This window comes from Phoenix dactylifera, chromosome 13, assembly GCF_051530095.1.
Source record: "Phoenix dactylifera cultivar Ajwa chromosome 13, Ajwa_hap1_PhDact_Kaust_v1.1, whole genome shotgun sequence".
Taxonomy (NCBI): Eukaryota; Viridiplantae; Streptophyta; class Magnoliopsida; order Arecales; family Arecaceae; genus Phoenix; species Phoenix dactylifera.
Genome location: NC_143202.1, coordinates 20,573,600 through 20,594,941, shown reverse-complemented (window position 1 = coordinate 20,594,941; position 21,342 = coordinate 20,573,600). Strand labels below are relative to the sequence as shown.

Sequence of the window (21,342 nt, the reverse complement as noted above, 5' to 3'; positions counted from 1 at the left end):
GTGCCACTAAATATCAACCCTCCCCAACCATCTCTCTGGGAGTCATATGTGTAAATCTGAATGTAGCCAGAAATCACTGCATTTAAAAACCAAAAGTAATTTTCAATGGATAGGGGAGCAGAGCACTAAAACATCTGAGATTCTGACGGCTAACTTGTGCCAGACCAAGTTAATACACTGTGCCAACCCAATTTATCTATTAGGGACCCAACACCAGAATTGGACTCTAGGGGATGTCCTCAAGAACCTAGGCATGCCTCAACAGATGAATATTTGCATATAGATTCCATATTACATAATAAGATTTCAGCGTGACAGATTATTACCAGGTGAAAAATGCTGTCTAACAAGATGATAACCTAACTATCAGCTTACTTGTACCTACAACTAAAACAGGCTGATCAAAAATTACCACCCAAATATAAGAAGTCCTACTTCCAAGACACTGATATAGAAAATTAAGCATGAATCTGGGAACAAAAAATCTCGGATACAGTAGCAGAATAGCTCCATTTCAGGGAGTTTTTATAGAATAGGTTTGTAGACAATATTGTCTTACTAGAAACAACGGAAGTTACCAATTACAGATCATTACAATCAAGACATGGAGTGCAAGTGTCTATTGTCATATAACACACAACATGCCCCGAGGACACAAGCAGAGGTAAATCAATTATCTGTCCTCAGGCAAGCCATCCTGGCATGTAATTACTCACACTTGGGCCAGGCGCTGCAGCAATCGTTATTTGTTCTGGATGATACCTGCAGGAAAAATAACAAAGTGCCCTGATTAAAAATAAATAGATTAAGAGTGGCAGATAGATGTTTCTGACACCATGACTGGTCATCTAGGAAAGATTTCATTTTCATGAAATAGTTTGCTAGAATATTTGGAAGAGGTAATCTGAACACTTGGGTTTGCATTTCGTGGACTGGAGCATGAAAGGACGAAAAAATCTTGAGCTTTTTCCTTTACGGTAAGTGTAAAACCATGTTATTTTTAAATTAAAGCATTAATGGGGATTATCATATCTTAAAAGCATGCACTTGTACTGCCAGTTCATAATTCTTGTGATTGGAGACCAGATACCACAGCCATATATCTTGTACAAATCTAAAACTTTAAACCATCTCGTCGCATTGTCTAGGTCACAGTTCATAATACATTTCTTGGATCACAAGTTGCCAAATTCTTGTAGTAGCCTGAATATGTTATGGATTATGATGTGAAGCTCTTTGAGTTAGAACCACTACCCAACATTACAATGCAACGTTATATTTTTGCGGCATGAAGTAATTCCTGATATTAAGTGTTTGGAGTTAAAAGTGGTTTCCATTACTTTCCATCAACAGGTATGCAGTGATTATTGTTCTTCAGTAATGAATCGAATTTGTTTGCGTGATAGGCTTCCAAGGTATACTGGAGCACAGGCTACTGGATTCTCGATTTAAGTTGACAAAATGGTTTGCAAGACAAGTGTCCTTTGAGTCTGAAAGAACAGAGCCACATTTTGATTTGAAAAAGATGGTGGGCGAGGCATGTTAAGGGGAGCGGTTCAGCCATCAATAAGATTGGAAACAGCCATGCAATGCTTTGAATACCCACGAAGGAGTTCCAAAACAGACAGCAGTCTCAAAGAAATAGAAGATCCAGCTGAGGCTGATATTATCATCCACCTTTTTCTGTGAGTAGGCCGTCATTTTTAGATCTCTTTTGGGGGGCATTTCCCATGCATTGGTAGCAGAACCACATGCAACCTACCAATGGATCCCACCATATCGGCAAGTAAAGGAGGTAGAGATCAGACCTTAAAAGCCATTGCTTTTCTTGGTCAAGGTGGCTGACATACTTCCAAATTCTTAACATGACCCTTTTAACAGGTTAGTTGGGGTGATTTTTATTCCAAAGGATAGAGCCATTTTCTCATGTATGGAGAAGAAAACTAAAAGAAGAACTGGCACTTGGAAGAAGGTACCCGATATGGAGAGTTGGTTCGCACTCTATCGGTTGGTAGAATCCATCTCCCTGTGGTTGTGGCGGCTGCCGGCCATAGCCCACTGCATGAGCATTGGGATCCCAAACTTGCTGCTGAGTAGCCTGGTTGCTTTCCTCCAGCTGCACATCCATAAGAAAAATCTATAATAAGCTTCCAAGTTTTTACTAGTAAAACAATCCATGTACCTAGAATATTCATATTTAGAGCTCTCGGTACAACAGGCCTCCTTACCCTTCGCTTTAGACTTTTGTTGGCCTCACAGAGCATTTGTTCCTGCAAGAAAGAACAATGGTAGTAGGAAGGAAATGGTGGAATGAAAAAAAGGTGCTTTTTAAAGCTGTTTGATTGCATTAACCATACCCTTCGTTGAAGATCTGCAAGCTGATCGAGCATGTATTGGGTCTGTGAGAAGATAATTGGTCAGTATGAGTTGCTTAAGTAGCCCGACAAGGTAAATATATCCTATATTATTTTACAGAAACTAGGAACTAGCTGACTTCAATTATGAAAAATTATCCATATATGAAGCATTCACCAGCTTCACAAATGTGGTCGTTAAAATAAATGAGACATTATTTTTCATCATGGGAGTAGGAGGGGACTTCAACCGCGATACTAATGCAGTAACTTTTCTCAAGCCGAAAAAGCGTTTATATTAGAGAAAATTATGAACCTTTGACATTGTATGCTAAACATTCTGCGTGGGGAAAGAAATATATACAGTACCCTTGTTGATCTGATTTGCTTCAATGATGCATCTAGTTGCCGCTCAAGCTGCTCAAGCTCCTTGCTGCTGAGTGGCCCCAAGTCCTCACCAAGGAGATTTCTGGAGTTGCAGGGGTTTAAGAACACAAATAAGATGCCATTATTGGTCTTCAAGTACTCAGGCTAAATATAGATTTGCATTTAATTCTGCAGAGCATAGAAGAGACTGAAATCATCAATGAGGAAGAAATCCACCTCTGTGATCTCTGTAATGCTTCAACACGTGCTTTAAGTTTCAAATACTCCTGCTGACTACTCTGCGCCATCAAAAAAGTACATTAGTCTTCCCCAGTGCACAAGGTTCACATAATCTGAAAAGTTGTATCACAAGGAAATTGCTAGGTGATGATCTGTTTGTATCCCTTATTTCCATTACAAGGTGATAACGTTTAGAGTATTCAAATCTTCTTGTCACAGCATATAGTTCAACCTACTAATATCCCCGTCGCAACCAATTTCAGCCAGGCCTTCCACCCGTCTTGGTTCTTAAAAGCTTACTAATACCTAAATGTTACAAATTGTTATCAACACTTGGCAGATTGCTAGAGTGCCTTCATGTGGTGTTAAAATGGACTTCATCACTGGATGTTTCAAGAAAGCCAGGAGAAGTGACTCCATCTTTGTAGTCGTCCGCCAGTACACAGAAGTTGCACCCTTTAATGTCAAAAATCCTCTTGATGCCTAGATGACTTGAAGGGTGACAACCCGCATGAATTTTCATATGCACTATATCCCCAAGTCTCACTTTATAGGTATATTTCTGGATTGAATTAGGGACTATACTAGGTTTCATAATGCTCGCTTTTTTATGTAGATGGCCAAAAATGAGGTGATCAACGAGAGTTAGGAAATTTGCTATAAGCTTTTTCGGGTGAAATACCATTTCAACGGGACTGAATTATACCATTAGCTGAATTTGGCCTCTTTTAGCAAGTCAGTTAGGGATATCCATGGAAGCCTCTTGATCATTCTACGACACATTTGAACCATTTCTGAAAAAAGGACAACTTTGCCTGGCCCATGGCAGAGTTCAAAGAAACATTTAAAAAAAGTTCAGGTTGATTTACGCAGAGAGGAAATGTGTAAACTAACATAGCCATGATAGGTCCCTCCATCGCCAATAGTTATGATCCATTTAAGTGGTGAGCATATATCAAATTGACAGTAATATATTACCTATGATGAGTTTAGAATATGCTATTGCTTCTTGTGTGCGTGTTTTTTGAGATCTAGAATGGTTTCCATTCAAGCTTAAGGGAAGCCAAACCTGAATCAACTCCAAGCAACATATTCTTACCTATAAAACTTAGTCTAACAACATTTTCTCAAATAAATTTAGTCTAACCCATCATGGTTAAGGCCAAGCCCACAACGATATTAGTAATTGTTAGATATATGATGTCAATGTAGATTACATCCAAAAGAAGTTACAAGAACCTATCAAAAAGATATCAGTTTTCCTTGAACAGAATGTTATAAGGCCACATTAAGTATCAAGCATCCAGGGGTCTCGAAAAAACAATGACAAACAAAATTTAGGAAATTAAACATAAGAATACATACCAGTAGCAAGTAGATGTATGTGTAAATATGTATGCTTGTACATATTTAATGTACAATCAGTTAGATCTGTTGAAGTGTTTTTAATAACAAAGATTGAATCATAATTTAATGCTATGTTAGAGTTCACACTTTTTCGTAGAAGTGCCAAAACTTGATATGCAATATTTTGGACACTGCTGCTATTCAAATGGTAAAAGATGAAGCATGCTAGTTTTCAATATATCGGAAAACCCAAAACAATCTGTCTAATTCTACTCCTGAGTAATTATATAATAAATTTGCTAATTTCTTTTTATTAAAAAGATCTAGATGACAGTTAAAAAGATACATAAAGAAAAGGTTCTGAAACTATGGGCTAGTTAGATTACTAGGGGTGCAACTTTATTAGGACTCAACCAATTTAAACCTGCCCCTCCAACCCATTCATTGCATGGGGTTAGATTGAAGCGTTATAAATTTGGATTGGATTTGGGAATAAATATCCAACTCGATCTTAAGTAGCTTAGGTTAGGGTTCACAGGAAACCCAATCCAATTATTTATAAATAAAAATATATTTTATATAGATTATTTATATATTTATATTTGTAGTCATGTTAAATTATTTGTAAGTATATCATTGAAATTGATGAACAATTGATATCTCAATTCAATAGATATGTAATCTAACAAAAAGATCTAAAACATTTTCCTATCTTAAAATATTTGTTCAAGCCGATCTAACCCAATTAAGGTGGTACAAACTAAACCCATGTAACCTAATCTAATCGGAATTTAGTTTGAGATTGGATTGGGTCGCTTAAAGGCTAGAGATATCCTAACCCAAGATTAGGTTGGGTTAAGTTAGAGTTTGTTTGCAACCCAATCAACCCACTCAAGTTGTAGCCATTTAGACTATGAAACATAATGAAGCAATTTTGCTTTCTTGCGACTGAATGAGCAATTTTGGCTCCAATAAGCCACTTTAAATACTACTATTAGCCTTCAGGCACATATAATAGCTAGCTCATTAGTCTATACAAAACTTCACTAACTTTGCTGTACAGTGGTCTTAAATAATAATTAAGGGTTATTGAGATAAGCTAATGTAAAATAATGAAAATTTTTTCATTATTTTTCATTATTTTTTATTATTAAACATATTGTTATAATGTAAACAATGATCAATATCTTTTAATTGTACTTTCATTTGAATAAAATAATATTTTTAAATTCATTTTTAACTAAAAATTCTCTCCAAAAATGATTATTTAGTCAAAAATATAATACTTTATCTAATGAAAGTGAATTCTATATTTTTCTCATTATTATCCATTATTTTCATTACAACACAATTGTAACAGTCATTACCAATGATTATTTTAATATTAAAAATTTGAGAAGTTTTTTGAAAAAATAAAAATCATTATAATGGTCAATAATGTTTTCAATAATTATATCGATGGGGTCCATTGTAATAGGATGAAACATTATTTAAAACCTTGGGCCATATAAAGCATCCCCATCTCTAGTCTTTAAAAGGTCTAGTATATCCGCGCATTATTATGACAGTAGAAGCATGAGAAAGGTAGCCAAAATAAAAAATATATGCAAAATTTTTAAAAAAAAGGAAATACAAAAGTACCTGAAAAACTAATGATAATTGGATATCCATTGTCTAAAAGAATACTCGTTATCCAAAAAAAGCTTATTGGATATCTTGAATATTTCTTTCTTAACTCAATAATAGACTTGCATGAGAAAATTTACCTCTATATATAGAGAATTAGGATCTTTGTACAAAATATAACTTATGACTTTGTTTAATATCTTGCTCACCTAATGATTATTTTTTCTCTTTCATACTACAGACTCGATAAAGAGAACAAGAAAGGTTACATATGTTTTCTAAAGCATATCCAACCCATTTAGCAGCTCTTCAAATTCTATATCTTCTTCATAGTATCCACCTCTTACTCAAAATTTCTTTTATATTTGAACATTATTTTATCATCATTAGACAATCCTAAATCAACTCTATGACAAGTAAATTGCATGTTCTTATCATTCCAACTTCATTAAAAAATATATATACACAATCAAAATAACATAAATAACTTACCTTTTCTTAAAAGTTCATCCACGAAACTTCTAAGATTTTTTCAAATATATTGATCTTCCTCTACATCATTTCTATTTCTTTGTATTCTTGCCTAAAACTAAATCTTTTCACCTTCTATGATTTTTCCTTCCAATGTTTACAGATACTTAGAATGTCATCATCTTGGATTTGCTCAATCATGCATTTTTAGAGTAGGTATCTTCAACTTTCATAAGATTCTCTTAAGAAAAATTCTTGCAGGGTATTGTAACAAAATAAAAGTTTTCGATTGTTCCAAAACAACGAGTTGGTACATAACTTTTATTTCTTCTAAGAAAATATTTGTCCTTTTAATTTTCTTTCTAGAACATTAGTTTTGAGTGTAGAAAATGTGTACTATAACTTAGGACTTCCACCCAATTTCTATTTCTTGGATTTGAAATATTGGTAACAAAGATTAAGATCAAGTCTACCCACAAAATTCACCTATCAAACTCTTCTTTGAAGCTTTATGTTAAGCCTCCAAAGGATCTTTAATAGACAAAGATGAACATAGGCATTAGAGCAAAGTAAAAGAATAGCAAACCATAATCATCAAGCTCTATCCTAATTACTTGGGATCAGCTTTATGAATATTCATTTGAGCATTTTCATCCAAGATTGCATTGATAGCTTTTTCAAATTTCTCCATGTCCTTACAACTTTCATTGATGGTATCTCAAGTTTTATCCTACTCTTCCTAAATCTTTCAACAAAAAATAAATTACATCTCTTTGTTGATGTTTCTTGGCACTTTCCTTCTATATATCCATTCCACCTAAAAAGTCCAATCTCCATAAGTTTATCCATTTCTTTTGAGGAAACCCTTAACTTCATCCTTAAACAATGTAACTCTTATAATTATTCTAATACACTCTTCTTCCTAGTTTTATCACACTTCATCTCAATATTTTTACTTCTTCTATATTCAACTCATTATTTTGCATACCATTTATATCCAATATATTTAACATATAATGTTATAGGATATATGGTCATTCTATAAATATTTTCTTTCAAAATATATAATGTTATAGGATATAATGTTCTATATTTTCATCTCAATTTATTTTCTATGAATATATAATTTTATATATTTATTTTCGTTCTATATATATATATAAATTTCTCTAAATATTTTTATTAAATTACCGAAGTATGAGTCAAACATATATGACTCAAAATGCATTTGTACACTTTATCCAACGAGCTGCAATTCTATTATGTATGTCTTTATCCATAATCTCATCCATCAACCTTGAATGGAATATTATCTTTATTTATTTTTACTAAAACTACATTTTATGTATTTTATCTGTAAAACTGATTTTGTAGCCCTTATCCTCCATATTTTTACTGCAGAAGTCTTTGATAAATTTATTTATCAAACAATAAATATTACAACATCTAGAATGATCATAGAATATGCTTTTTCTCAATATTAATGCTAACTTCAATTATAAGTAGTAAACTTGAATAGTAAAATATGACAGACCCAAGTAACTGAATTTAGATAACCTAAGAAAACAGGATAGTTGATATGAAAAAGAAAAGAATGAAAGACAAACCCAAAAAAGTAATATTATGAAAACTAAAATTAAGAATATGATCACCTTTTTAGAAATATAATTTTCTAATTCATGTATGAAGATCATGGTGGAAAATGTAAATAAAAAATGGATGGGATCCAAAGATTGCAAAAAGAATAATATGCTAACCTCAAACTTCAATCTTTTCTTGAATAATTTCGCAGTATAGCCATAATTTTTAGATCTTATTCCAATATGTGGAACTAGTAATATGCAGTTTCATCGTGAATGATTCATATTAAGAGCTATAAACTTGAATAAAGTTCAATAAAAAGAGTGAAAATTCAAGGACCTAATCTTTTGTTAATAAAGAACTCTATACACGATTACTAATATTATCATGCACATATTCCTTTATTCAACCCAATTATTTGTTATATTTAAATTACCTGGCCATATGTTGACCTTAAGCTTCAATTCTTAATTGAATAATTTCTCAATATAGTTGTAACTTTAAACCTTATTCCAATATGTAAGACTAGTGGTATAGAATTTCATCATGAATGATTCATATTAAGGGCTATGAACTTGAAATTAAAAAAAAAATCCTAAAATCTTGTGAATTAATCTTCTTTATAATCAATTACTACCTTTACACCGTAATTTTCTAAAATAATGGTAAGCCTTTTTTTTAATAATCCAAGAATTAAATGTACAAATAAAATACATATTTTACCAAGTTGCCTTCTTCATTAACTTGAATGTCTATTGATGCAAACTAATAAAAAGATAATTTTTACATGAAAATAAAAATTCAATATTGTGCCTGGAATTCTTAATAATATGACAACCTAGTAGAACTCTATATATCAAAAGAAATTCAATTTTTAAATTCAAGCATATTATTTCAGCAATAGAACATGGCTCTGTAAATTGATTTTTTTATCTTGCATTAAATTATAAGTATATTTGATAATGATAAAAAAATAACACAAAGAATTAAAACTTATGTAGAATCTACCATCCCAAGATAAAACTTTAAATAGTTACAATTACTATCATTTTAAATTTAATTTTTTAATTTACTATTTTATGTACTTATTTATCAAGTTTTGAGCTATGTTGTCTAAGAAGAAAAATAAGAAAAATATATTTATATGTACCATTAAAGTTTAATATATTCAAAAGAAATATTAAAAATACTGATAGACCATACTTACCAATAAACCAGTTTGCTAGAATGGTCTTAAGGGGAAATAACATAGAAAAAAAAGATGGAAACTCACTACAAATAGAAATTTCAAGTTAAATTAAGATAAAAAATAAAGATAGTTTTATCCATTTACCTGAGTTTCTCTTGACACAATATTAGTCTCTGGTGCGCCATAGTTGCATTTTTGGTACCTTTCAAGTGTCTTCAACATACTATATTCAAAAGATTAGCATACATTAACCAGATATTCAATAAAAATTTAGATGGAGAAATAATAAAAACTAAAATTTCTATTAGAATGTATAAAGAAAATTTCTGGATAATATAATTACAAAGCATCAAACATCCCTTAACTTCAATACATTCTCTTTTGTACCTCTAATTGTATTAATATTCATCAAGATAAAAAGATTAATTTATTCTAAAAGCTTTACATGATATCACCTCATAATGAGAATTGCCAAAAATAATTATATCTACTAAGGTATCGTAGAAAACCAATTAATAAATAAAGTAGATATATGTCATTTGAGTGACAATATATGTGTATCTCTTTGGGACTATGTTCGAAAATAAGGGCACAAATACTTTCTAAAAATATTACTTTCTTCAAAAAGTAGTACTTATTTCATATATCAACATTAACACAAATTCAAGCTAAATGAAAAATAATTTTAACATTTCTTTAAAGTATCTATTATTATCATATAACCATAATAAATTTTTACATTAAATACAATGAATAAGATAATTTAGTGACTTTGTTAGTTAAGTGAAGAATACTTCATCAAGGATCTCCCAACCTTCCATTGCATGAAGTGTTATGACTTTGTTAGTCCTATCATCATTATAAGAATCTTAAGTTATTTGTTACACAAGATTTATTTGTCCTAGCTAGTTTTATAGATACCGCTTCAATAAAGATAATAGTTAAACAAAATATTTATCTACTTCATATGGCCAAAAACCATACTTTCATTGATTTCTGGGGAGTCTTTCATTGTTACGTATGATGTTCTTTGTCTCAACTTATAGTATATGATGGAGGAGGAGATAAGGAGAGCAAAATTCAAAATATCCAATTTAATGATAGTTTTACATTGTTAAATATTTTTATGAGGACATGACCTGGTACTAACTTGGAGACTTTCTATATTACTCTCCTCTTAAAAAAAAAATGAAGGTATAGTATACCTTCCAAATAGTTAAGCATCATCTAAATTTGCACTTCTAGTTTTCTCACTGTTTAACCGGGATGCCATACAAATAGAATTCACAAAGAAATCATGCTTGTTGAAAGGAAGATAGACAATGTCTATAAATAGAATTTTCAAAGAAATCATGCTTGTTGAAAAGAAGATAGACAATGTCTATAAATAATTTATTGAGTTCATGAAAAGTGAGGCTTTAACTCAGACTCTTATGCTAACACCAAGAGGCTTTACAAATTCAGACAGTTGATTCCTCAAAATATATTATAGTTAACTTTGAAAACAGGGTTAACCACTTTTTCGCTTCTATAAAACCATCAATGCATTCAATACAACAAATTCCAGTGAAGGATAGTGATCTTTGCTTATTTGTATAGGATCTTTCTTTGAGTGCAATTGTTCTTTCTCTTTGCAAATTGCAACATTGGCCTTTAAATACTTCAGATTTTGCATATTTTTCAATCTCTTGGACAAAAAAATGCTTTAATGTTTCTCCACCTATATTGTTATAAAAAATAAGTTCTCCACTAGAAAACACAATTTTGGATTTTCCAATGTTCAATTGTTTGCCTTCAAGCATACCAATTGTTTGCCTCAATTATTTGTCAATGTTCATAAACCTTGGGCTTTCTCTTAAAAATCCACTCAAGCATACCAATTGTAGATGATGGAGGCGAAGATAAGTGAAAGAAAACTCAAAAGTTCTCACTTCATTATTATAGTTATGTCTCCTTACATTGTTAAATATATAAATATAGTGACTTATTAGACTTTCTAACCAATCCTAGTCTTCGTAAGTGAAACTATAACAATTTTTTCAGAAGGTTAAAGATGACTCTTTAGCTTCTTCTCCTTGTTCAGGAAAGACTCCATATAGCTGCTATATATAATAAGACCAAGAATACAACTCTGCATTTGGCAAGATATTGAACTTACCATTTGAGTTTTTCTAACTCCATTGCCTTGCCATGCAAATTCTCATTATTATATATGATTTTAACAAATTGGAATGATGTTTGTGTTAAGGTTTTATTTCATTCCAAAAGTATAACATATGGCATAAAAGACCTAGAAAGTATTGATTATGAGGTTAGGGGGGAAAGGGATGGGGAAAATGAACACTTTGTACATTGGAGACAAAAATTGTTGAGTGTTTGCATTCAAGCATTGAATAACAAGTGTGGATTCCTAACTAACCATTTCAAATCCTTTGAAAAGAAATTGTCAAACTAATTCGAGCATAGTTAAGAGTTTTACAAATAAGTGGAGTTCAATAGCAGGTCCTCGGTTCATCAGGAACTATTCCTTCAATTGTTTTTCCTCCTCTTTCAACACCTTCAATTTTTCATTTTTCCCAATGTCCTTCCACATATGTTCCAATTAAGTACATGCTTACCCGAAGAATTAGTTGCTAGTTTTGTTTAACGAATCTTCATACCTCTTAAATTTATGAGCACATCTAATTTTGAGTAGCTATGTAGTCCTTTGGGGTTGCTAACCCATCAAGAACAAAAATTTTTATGTTAATTGCCACTACGTTGATCCTCCACTAAAGATAAAACAATAGAAAAAGTTGAGAAAAGGAGCAACCATCCATCATGCATGAAATGAATAGGATATTGTCCAAAATATAAGGCTCTACATACATTATGAAACTAGAACCCAAGCTTGCTTCTAACTCATGCCAATCACCATCACATGCTAAAGTCGCAATTTGTGCCAAGCAGTAGGTTCTATATCTGAGTGACCTTCACAAGTTTTTGATAGTGCCATATGTTATATCTTGGCTCTCATGGAATGCTCGTTCAATGCCAACTAATCTATTTATTTATTTGGATCACCATGAAGAACATTGGAGTTATAAGATCTCTATAAATACATCACAATACAAAATTAATGCTGGTGCAACATCAACCTCTATAAAACTAGAATGATGGAAACAAGACAAAATGGGTGAAAAGAACAAACAAGATGCAAGTATAATGATTCCAATTCAAACTAAAATACTTCTATATGCAGATGTAAAATAGAAATTTCTAGAGAAATTATGAAAAATGAGTTAAAGGCATTGTTTCACTAGATTTGCCAAGACACTCAAAGTGTGAAGGCCTATCACATGAAAGAAACACTTCCATAATATGCACATTGTAAACATCTAGTGAAAAGAATTACTCAGTGAGCTCTTTGCTTATGCATCATATTACGTAAATGCAATCTAAATGCATAACTTAAAATATAAGATAAAGAAGCTCATGAAGTTCGGGATATAGACAATAGGTGGGGGGAAGTTCAGGATAAAGCACAAAATCTAATGCATAAAACATTAGATTCCTCAAAGAAAAAAAAAGCATGACACATTAGACATTAGAAGGAGATATCTATCAAACATCTTCTAGTCTAAGCTACCATATAAAAATTCCTTGAAGTTTACCATGTAACCATATAAAATTATGACATCAAACTAGAATATCAAAGCTATTAACTTGAGAGGTTACAAATAGATATGTATATATTAACCTGCCTTTTGCCAATACTTCTCTCCTATATGAATTTTTGTGAATAACAATCTCCTTGAAGTTCACTTTTCATTCTTAGAAAACCATCAATATGTTGTACCTTAATTTCTTGCTAATCATGAAGAACCATTGGCAAAGAAGTGGGAAGAAACAACGATGAGTAGAATGATCAACAATGGTATTACATAAAAAGAAGTTGATCAGAAGGATAACCGTGAGATCTGAAATGAAAAGTGACTTGGAGGTCAGAATATCTTTCGAAGAATAGAAAGAGGGAGAAGAACAAGGATTTCAGAATCTAGCTTTCCAGGAAAAAAAATGGAAGGACAAACAGAAGAAACAATCTGAAAATCATCTTTTGAGCATGACTTTCCTCCTTTTTTTCAATTGGGGAATTGTTACATATGAAATCTTACATTCAAAATAATTTCACCAGATGATAATTCTTAGATCCAACATTGCTGATGAAAATCTTATATCCGCTAAATTGCTGATGAAAATCTTATATATGCTAAATTGCTGATGGATTTGAAAATCTGAGACTCTGAAAACTCATTAGAGCAAAATCAGAATCACATCATAAAGCTTCAATGTAATTTATTGCTCAACAAGCACCAGAAATGACATGGAAAACTAGAGAAATACTAGGAATTAGAGCATAAAGTAATGGTCAACTCAGAAAGTCTCAAGAATGGAAACGACCATGCAGAGATTATAGATCACAAGCTTCAAACGTATGGTTATTACCATGTACATATGGAATCCACATACAAAAACTACACAACCTTAAGACCAGAAAATAATAGAAGAATACGTGGAAGACTTGAAAACCAACCAACCTTTTTTCACAGAAAGACATGACTGATGGGTAACTCGACCTAGGTTTCATGTCGTCATAACTAGATAAGACCCTTTCTTTTAGTTTTTTTCCTTTTTTTTTACCTCGAAGAAAGCTTAAAGATTATCAGAAAAAGAAAAGAAAGCGTAAACCGTTTTGCACTGCATAAATTTCACAGCTGAAATATGACACAGCAAATAAACTATAAAACTTTCCAAAAGATTCACGACGAAGATCTGAGGAGAGAAAACCTAGAATTTATGAGCAGACGTCGAGAGCTAGCGTGTTATTCGTCACAACTGCATAAAAGACTACAAAAATCCTAGCTTAATGAAGGAAAAACTACCGAAACCCATCTAAGAGTGAAAGAAAGAGATGTAAAGGAAATTAAACAAAGAACACAACGGATCTGAGAAGAAACTAGAAACCCTAACCCATAAAGCCAGAGCTGGTGCAACCAAAACACCATCTTTCCACAGATCTGATCCTTCTCTAACTCATTACAAACACTAGATGGCTCCGATCATCAGTTGAAGAAGAAAAATATAATTAAAAACCAAAAAGTTCCGATTTTTATAGATCACCAGTTTCTTTTTTTCAGTAGATCTGACTTCCTTTTTATTGTTTCACCAAAATGGAAACCTAGCACAAGAACCGCAACAAGAGCATCCCCTCTCCCTGAGATCTAAAACCGGAAAGTAGATCAAAACCAAGAAAGATAACAAAACATCCAGACAAGAAAAAAAGCATAAGAAAGAAGCTTTTTCCTCGCTCCTTTTTCACCGAGTTCTCGTTCTCTGCCCACTACCTGGAGCTGCTGCAGAACTCATAGAGCTTCCCGCGGTTGGAGAAGATGATTAGGGCGACCTCGGCGTCGCAGAGCACGGAGAGCTCGTAGGCTTTCTTGAGGAGTCCGTTCCGCCGCTTCGCGAAGGTCACCTGGCGATTGATCTTGTTCTCGATCCTCTTCAGCTCCACCCTCCCCCTCCCCATCTTCTCTTCTCTCGCCTCTCTCTCTCCTCTGTCCTCTTTTCTCTCTCAAAGGACGATGGAAGACGCTAAGAAAGCTTTGGGCAAAGCTTCTGGTTGGGAGAAGAGAAGAAAGAGACTTCCTTTGCTATTTATGGATCGAGAGATGAAAAGAGAGCTTAGCTTGGTGTTATTTTATTCTATATCATTTTTATTTAATTTAACGCGGGGTTTCCGTTTTTTATCTTTTGGTCCCTCGTCGGCTTCGCGTTCTCGTAATTGTGGGGTTAAATAGGCTAGAAAGCTACACTACTCAAAATATTTAACAAAACCATCTATCTGTCCACGTGGCTTCCTTTTGACTGACAGATTATTTGAACTTAACTTATCAAGTAAGCCCACGTCAGATGCGTTAAGTTTTGGGAGTTGAGCTGGGGACTGTATGAGCGTTTGGATGGGAGAGGGAAAAAAATCTTGAGGATATCTAACCGGGTAGCGAGGAGATGGAGGAGGGATATAAAGTGGACACGTGTCGATGTGTGGATGGGGCAACGGGGGATGATGCCTGCTACTGGTTCGGACGGGCTTGCGACTTAACCTCGGAGAGCCAGACCAACTGGCAAGCTAGGAGAAGCTTCTTGGGGTGCTAGTTGGATTAAGACATCGTTTTGATTAGAATAATTATAAAAATTGTATATGGAGAATACTTAAGTAACAAAAAAAATTATATATATAAAAAGTTACAAGCATAAGTGTAACTCAACTACTTGTCCTGTTGTTTGTAAACGTCTTCGTTAGGTTAAGAGTTCAAATCTATTCAAATCTAGTCATAAACACCACGAGCAGTCCGTAGTCAGCCCAATGAATCTTTGCTGCAGCACTAATACTATTTGTCACAATCTAAAACCTCACCTAAAAGGGCTAGTCGGAAGGTATTATTTGGATTCCTTGATCCTATATAAGTGTCCAAGATCTATCTAGCGAATAATCAATATGAGACTAAATACATGCCCGCACGAGTCCTCCCACTTATTACATAGGGGTGGAGCATACGAAGGTCAGCCATTTGGATTTGGCATGACCGAAAGATTAAAGAAATATTAAGAAGGATCAACGTGAAAAGACATGTGTCAATTGATCTTAGCAATTAGATAGAAGGATTGATATTTTCTAAATAGTTTGCCCATGGTTGAAATCTATGTCTTGAGCATTAGATTACATATAAATCACATAAAGTATATAAAATTTCAAAATAGTTCTTTGATTGTCAAGAAGCGACTACTATTTTCTACTGGACAAGATACATGCTGTCATAAATTTGACATATCAATGAATGTTTAGACAACAAAGTAGGTATGATCAAGAGAGTAGTTGAAATTATATGCTCCACCTAACTTTATGATCGCTTTAGGCTAAAAATGAAGGTTCGACATCAGTTTTCAAACTTGCATATAGGCAGGGGCGGCCCAATACATTTGGAGGCCTAAGGCGAATCCAATAAATAAGGCCTCTTTTTTTAATAATAAAAATGCTTAATAAGTATAAAATACTTTAAAAAGTAATATAAAAATAGATAGCTATCAAGTATACTATTTCAACAATCTAGATAAGAAGCCTCTTCAGTTTAATATAACTTTTGAATGGAAGCACAGAAATATAATTGTCCTAAAAGAAGGGCCATGAAACTGATTAAATAACTGAGATAATGCTTGGCAATACTGTTTACCATGTCAGGCTAGAGCAGAATAGGAAAAGGTCATCCCATGGCACTTCATGGTCAAGGTAAGGAAAAGAATTTGCCTAGAAAGGAACCTCTCTATAAGAGAAAGTAAGGGCATTATGGGAAAGTCACTCCATCTAATTATTAAAAGTCCCATCCCACCATCTCCCCCCCCCCTTTTTTCTTTCTTCTTTTTTTTTTTGTTTTTTTTTTTTTGCTAAAGACCATCTGCCCCTTCAAGTGAGCACCCAAGCAGCAACTGCAACATCACGGCACAGCAGCCATTCAACCCCCTCCCTCCTTTTCTCTCTCTACCACCCAAGATGGGAGAAGAAACCGAGAGTAGAAAATTAAAAGGATCTCCACCCTCCAAGAAGTCCATCTCCAAGCCCCCTATCTTTCTTCCTGATGGCCCAGCTGGATCAGGAGTAATGTGAGGGAAGGAAAACCAAGACCAAAACCAAAAAAGAGAAGGGATGAAAGATAAGAGTGGCTTCAAGCGTGTATCAAGCCAACCAAATCCCTCCTCTCTCTCTCTCTCCCCCTCTCCACCCAAAACAAATCTACCGTCCCCAACTTCCTGAATTGCCCCTCTGCAGGCCAGGAAACTCTCCACCTCCCTTCCATCAAAGGGGAAGACTCGTAGCCAGCTCCGGTAACTCCTGTTCCCGCTTTATATGGGGCCTTTGCTTCCTTTTGGTCAGCATCACAGAGGCAAGGATCGAACTTCTCTCTCTCTCTCTCTCTCTCTCAATCTTTTTGCTCCCTTCCCCTCTTGGAGGCCTTCCATTGGCCCGAAGGCTTAGGCGACCGCCTCGGTCGCCTAAGGCTCGGGCCGGCCCTGCATATGGGTTAGATGGAATTGACTAAGCTGTGCATATAAAATTTGCTTGCATTGACCTAAGTCCTAGTTAGGCAAAAAATATGTAGATATAGATGAAGTTAGAATTTTGGTTGGAAAACAAACTTTAAATATGGCTGATTATAAGTAACAACATAAAAAAACCCAATCTGAATGGGGCATGATTTAACTAGAATTATTCCAAGGGACAATACAAACTTCAAAATGGTCAACTAAAAAAAATTTCATCATCATATCCTAATTTACCTCTATCGCCACCCTTACGCATCCAATCTACCTACTAATGGTATAAAAGAACAATATTCCTCTTGAATGTACAAGTGGATGATGTCGTATTAAACATTTGCACACGTACATAAATAATGAAATTTTCATGATCATGCACCATGCAATTGCCGCATTGATATAAGGGTGCCGCATTTTTCTAATGTCGTGTTTGCACATTATAGGATACCATTTTGTGCATGCAAATTGTGTAAGTATATCACAACTCACGCAAATGTTGGCCTCAAAAGGGCAATGCAAGTGGCAGATCTTAACCTGCATAAAATTTTAATTTGCATGAGAAGGAAATGCCATTGTTTAAGAATGCATAGAACTAGTGGATGGAATCAACAGAGGCCTTGGTCACATGTAGGGGCTTGGTTATATATGTGGTTCAAGTGGCTAATATATGATTAATTGTAGCTTATTCTAAATCATGTCTTATTAGCTTAATTGGTTTCCATAAAACAATACCTCTCGGATTCCCAATCCCCTCATATCATGATCTTCAAAGAGGGGGAGTACGAGGAAGAAATGGGTCTAACAAGGACAAATAGTCAAAGAAGAGCAAGGTAACTAGAATTAGATTTTTTGAAAGCATTATACTTATGAAACTTTATTTTTGATTGGTTAATTTTAGGAGCCATGCACTTATAATAAAGACGCGTACCAACCTCCATCAATAGTCAAAAGTAATAGCACCTTTTATCTTTGACAAAAATGAACCTTTAAAGTTGGAGAGATGGTCTTTCATTTGACATTATGTGGTGGGTAGGGCCATTTGTCTATATATAGTGTTGTAACTATTTTACGTAAAATTAAAATAAAGAAATTGAGATTGCCTTCTGGATTGACTGCCATTTTATGTTTAATCTCGGTTGTCTCTTACTTTTTTCTAATAGAAATTTGATTGATATTTTTATTTATATCCTCAGTTTCGACTTTCAAAGAATTTTTTACATGAGTCTACAACATGTCTAGTTGTACATAAAAATAAAACTAAACATAAAATGGTAATTAGCAAAGTACTATTCATCAAATCAAGGGACTAGTTTAGTCTTTGGATGAGCTACTCAAGATTAAGGCTACCATCCGAACAGCACTATGAAAACAACAAAGACACTAAAACCTACGAGATCGACAAAGACTATACAAGCTCAAGCAACAATGGTATATTTTCTCTTTTTTTAATTGAAAAAAGGAGCTCTCAAGGAGTCTTTGTATGATGACTGTAGCATTAATTTGGATAACATAAATTCCTCATCTAGAAACAATATATAATAACAATATTAAATATTGGTGGCTGTAACATCTCTTGATAAGATCAAATAAATACTGGGTGGACCAAAATTAAACTATATCATTGTCTCTTTATCTAGAAAACAAATTATGTGTAATCTCGTATTTTTTAAAGTATTCACCATTATATAGTTTAGTCTAGTCTTAAGGATCAGTATCTGCCATCTTCATGAGGCATATTAGATGCATATAAATCCATGAGGACCACACGTAATTAATTGGTTCTCCCTTGTTTAGAAAAATTCTTTGTATAATGTTGTTCATGCATTGAGTGTAGTTCTTTTGTGAATGCTTAGCAGTGCTTGTTAGTGCACACGAAAAGCTCCACAGGTCCATATATTGATAGCTTGGCACATTATCATGTCAACCATCCCTTTTTATTCCACCAATTCCTATGAAGTAAGCTAATCACACTTTAACATATAGCTTAAATAATTTTGTGTGCATGCAAATGGCCTTTTCACCTGGTAGTAATATTCCCTCATGCATTTCTTTTACCTAGGATTTGATTAGAGGCACCTAATAATAGAGCTTCCCTTGATCAACAACATCTGTGCAAAAAAAAATCAACAAATGGTGCTATATATTGAAAACCTTAGTTCCAAATTTTAACCAAAAAAAAAAAATCAAAATATATTATGGATGGTGAAGCAGTTAATTGCAGTGTTAATAATCTACCTATCAATCTAGTCAGTGCCATCAATAGGCTTTAGATCTTTGAGTATGAAATGCCTAGAGAAGTCAAATGTTATCCTTATTAGTACACATATTTTGTGATGTTTCTAAGTTTGCTAACTCATATCCTAACTCTTATAATTATTACCAAGTCATCTAGGATCAATTATTCACTTCGAGCACATCTTAAGGTCATCTACACTTTTTTGTATTTTTGCTATCAGGTAAATCAAGGTTGTCTTGTAGAATAGAGTAGGATCTTGGCATGGAGGATTATCTCTTCTAGTCAATATATTTGGCAAGGTTTTGTTGAACTATGTTAAGCATCATTAATTATTTTGTTATCGAATTGCAGTATGGATGAACTTTTCAAAGCACAACAACTTGTGGGTGTGCAACAGTCAATATGTTCAACATGTTTCCTGTAATCACTACTAACAATGTACTTAAACATCATCATTTTCTGCAAAAATCTCAAATAAAACTAGTTTGGGCAAATTATTTACATGTAAAGTATGATAGCCACTTAGCTGATTAGCTCCACTCAATAATGGAGTTATTTTTCCCTCAGAAAAGAATTGCATTCTTTTCTTTAGTAACCATTAAAATATGTACATCTGCATACCTTGTTGCATCACAATATATCGTACAATAGCAAATTTTGACATAAGGGTAGGGGCATCCTAGGGTAAGTTGTGGTAAGATGATACAGGATAGAACGGAGAAGAAATACTTTTGTATAGCTTCTTGGCATGGTTAGCAATTTTTGCTACTTTCTAGGTCCTCCCCTTCCTGCAATTGATGATCCAGTGCTTTCTATTATCTAAAACTTTATCTTTGAAAACATTTATTCAAATGTGTATAGATTAAATATAACAATGAAGCACAAGATGCTTTTTAGTGGACAAATAACAAAAAAGAGATTAGATAAACTAAGGACCATGTTATCTTCGACACCACTTCCAAAAATTTATCAGTTGAAGGCATAACAAGATTATTCTCTAACTAAATGACAAGTTTAAGCCTTTCTAATTCCTGATTATTTTGATGTCTGTCGAGATAAGAATTTTTGTAAACAAGGCTATCTTTATAGTATGTCTCCACTTTTGTTGTTTTCTTTCCATAAAACACCTCTCTTATTATTTTTATTTTTTTTATATTTTAAATAATTAAGCTCTTCTGCGTGGCCACTATACCTTCTAGTGTAATATTGGCCTAGCCAAAAATTTGTAGTAGTAAGCACAATTAGACCACAAAATGCATCAACCATAAGCAAGCTCAATCAAGTCATTAACTGCATCGAAAACCATATCACTAACTATATTGTACCATATACTCCCCGTATTAAATGTTGTACCAGTCTCAGTAGCCATGATTTAATTAAATTGCTTTTACTTCCTAAACTAGAAGTATGATATCTTCTTTGAGTTTTTAAAGTTCAATATGAAGCGATGTCAATATTCAACTTTACTTGCAGCCTCAATTTGGCACCACATTGAGTTCACATGTCACATCACATGGAGGCAAGCAAGGGAATGGAATTGATGCACTTGGTGAGCCATCTTGAGTTTCTTATAGTTCGCTCAAAATATATCAGGTCACCAGAAGGTTGAGACTCAAGAGGACTTCCTCTAGAAGTGACCCCATATGATATCCTCCAAAGTGCCCCTTCCTTGTAAAATTTATGAAATCATACTTCTTTTTCATGTTCTCAGATGAATTGTGACCAAAATTTTATTTGATTTTGGTGAATTAAAGGATGGTCTCTTCTTTGCTGTTCCATGTATGCTTTACAATTACCTA

At 33.5% G+C, this 21,342-nt stretch overlaps 1 protein-coding gene across 1 annotated transcript; it reads right to left on the bottom strand.

Annotated features, from left to right (window-relative positions):
* Positions 1-491: 491 nt before the first annotated feature.
* LOC103715862 (agamous-like MADS-box protein AGL9 homolog) lies at positions 492-14,889 on the bottom strand. The gene is made up of 8 exons (XM_088709539.2): positions 14,559-14,889; positions 9,319-9,397; positions 2,958-3,019; positions 2,724-2,823; positions 2,358-2,399; positions 2,229-2,270; positions 1,977-2,116; positions 492-762 (listed from the first exon to the last, which is right to left on the bottom strand). The coding sequence occupies exons 1-8, from the start codon at positions 14,741-14,743 to the stop codon at positions 684-686; spliced, it is 729 nt and encodes a 242-aa protein (XP_088565665.2). The 5' UTR covers positions 14,744-14,889; the 3' UTR covers positions 492-683.
* Between the last annotated feature and the right edge of the window lie 6,453 nt (positions 14,890-21,342).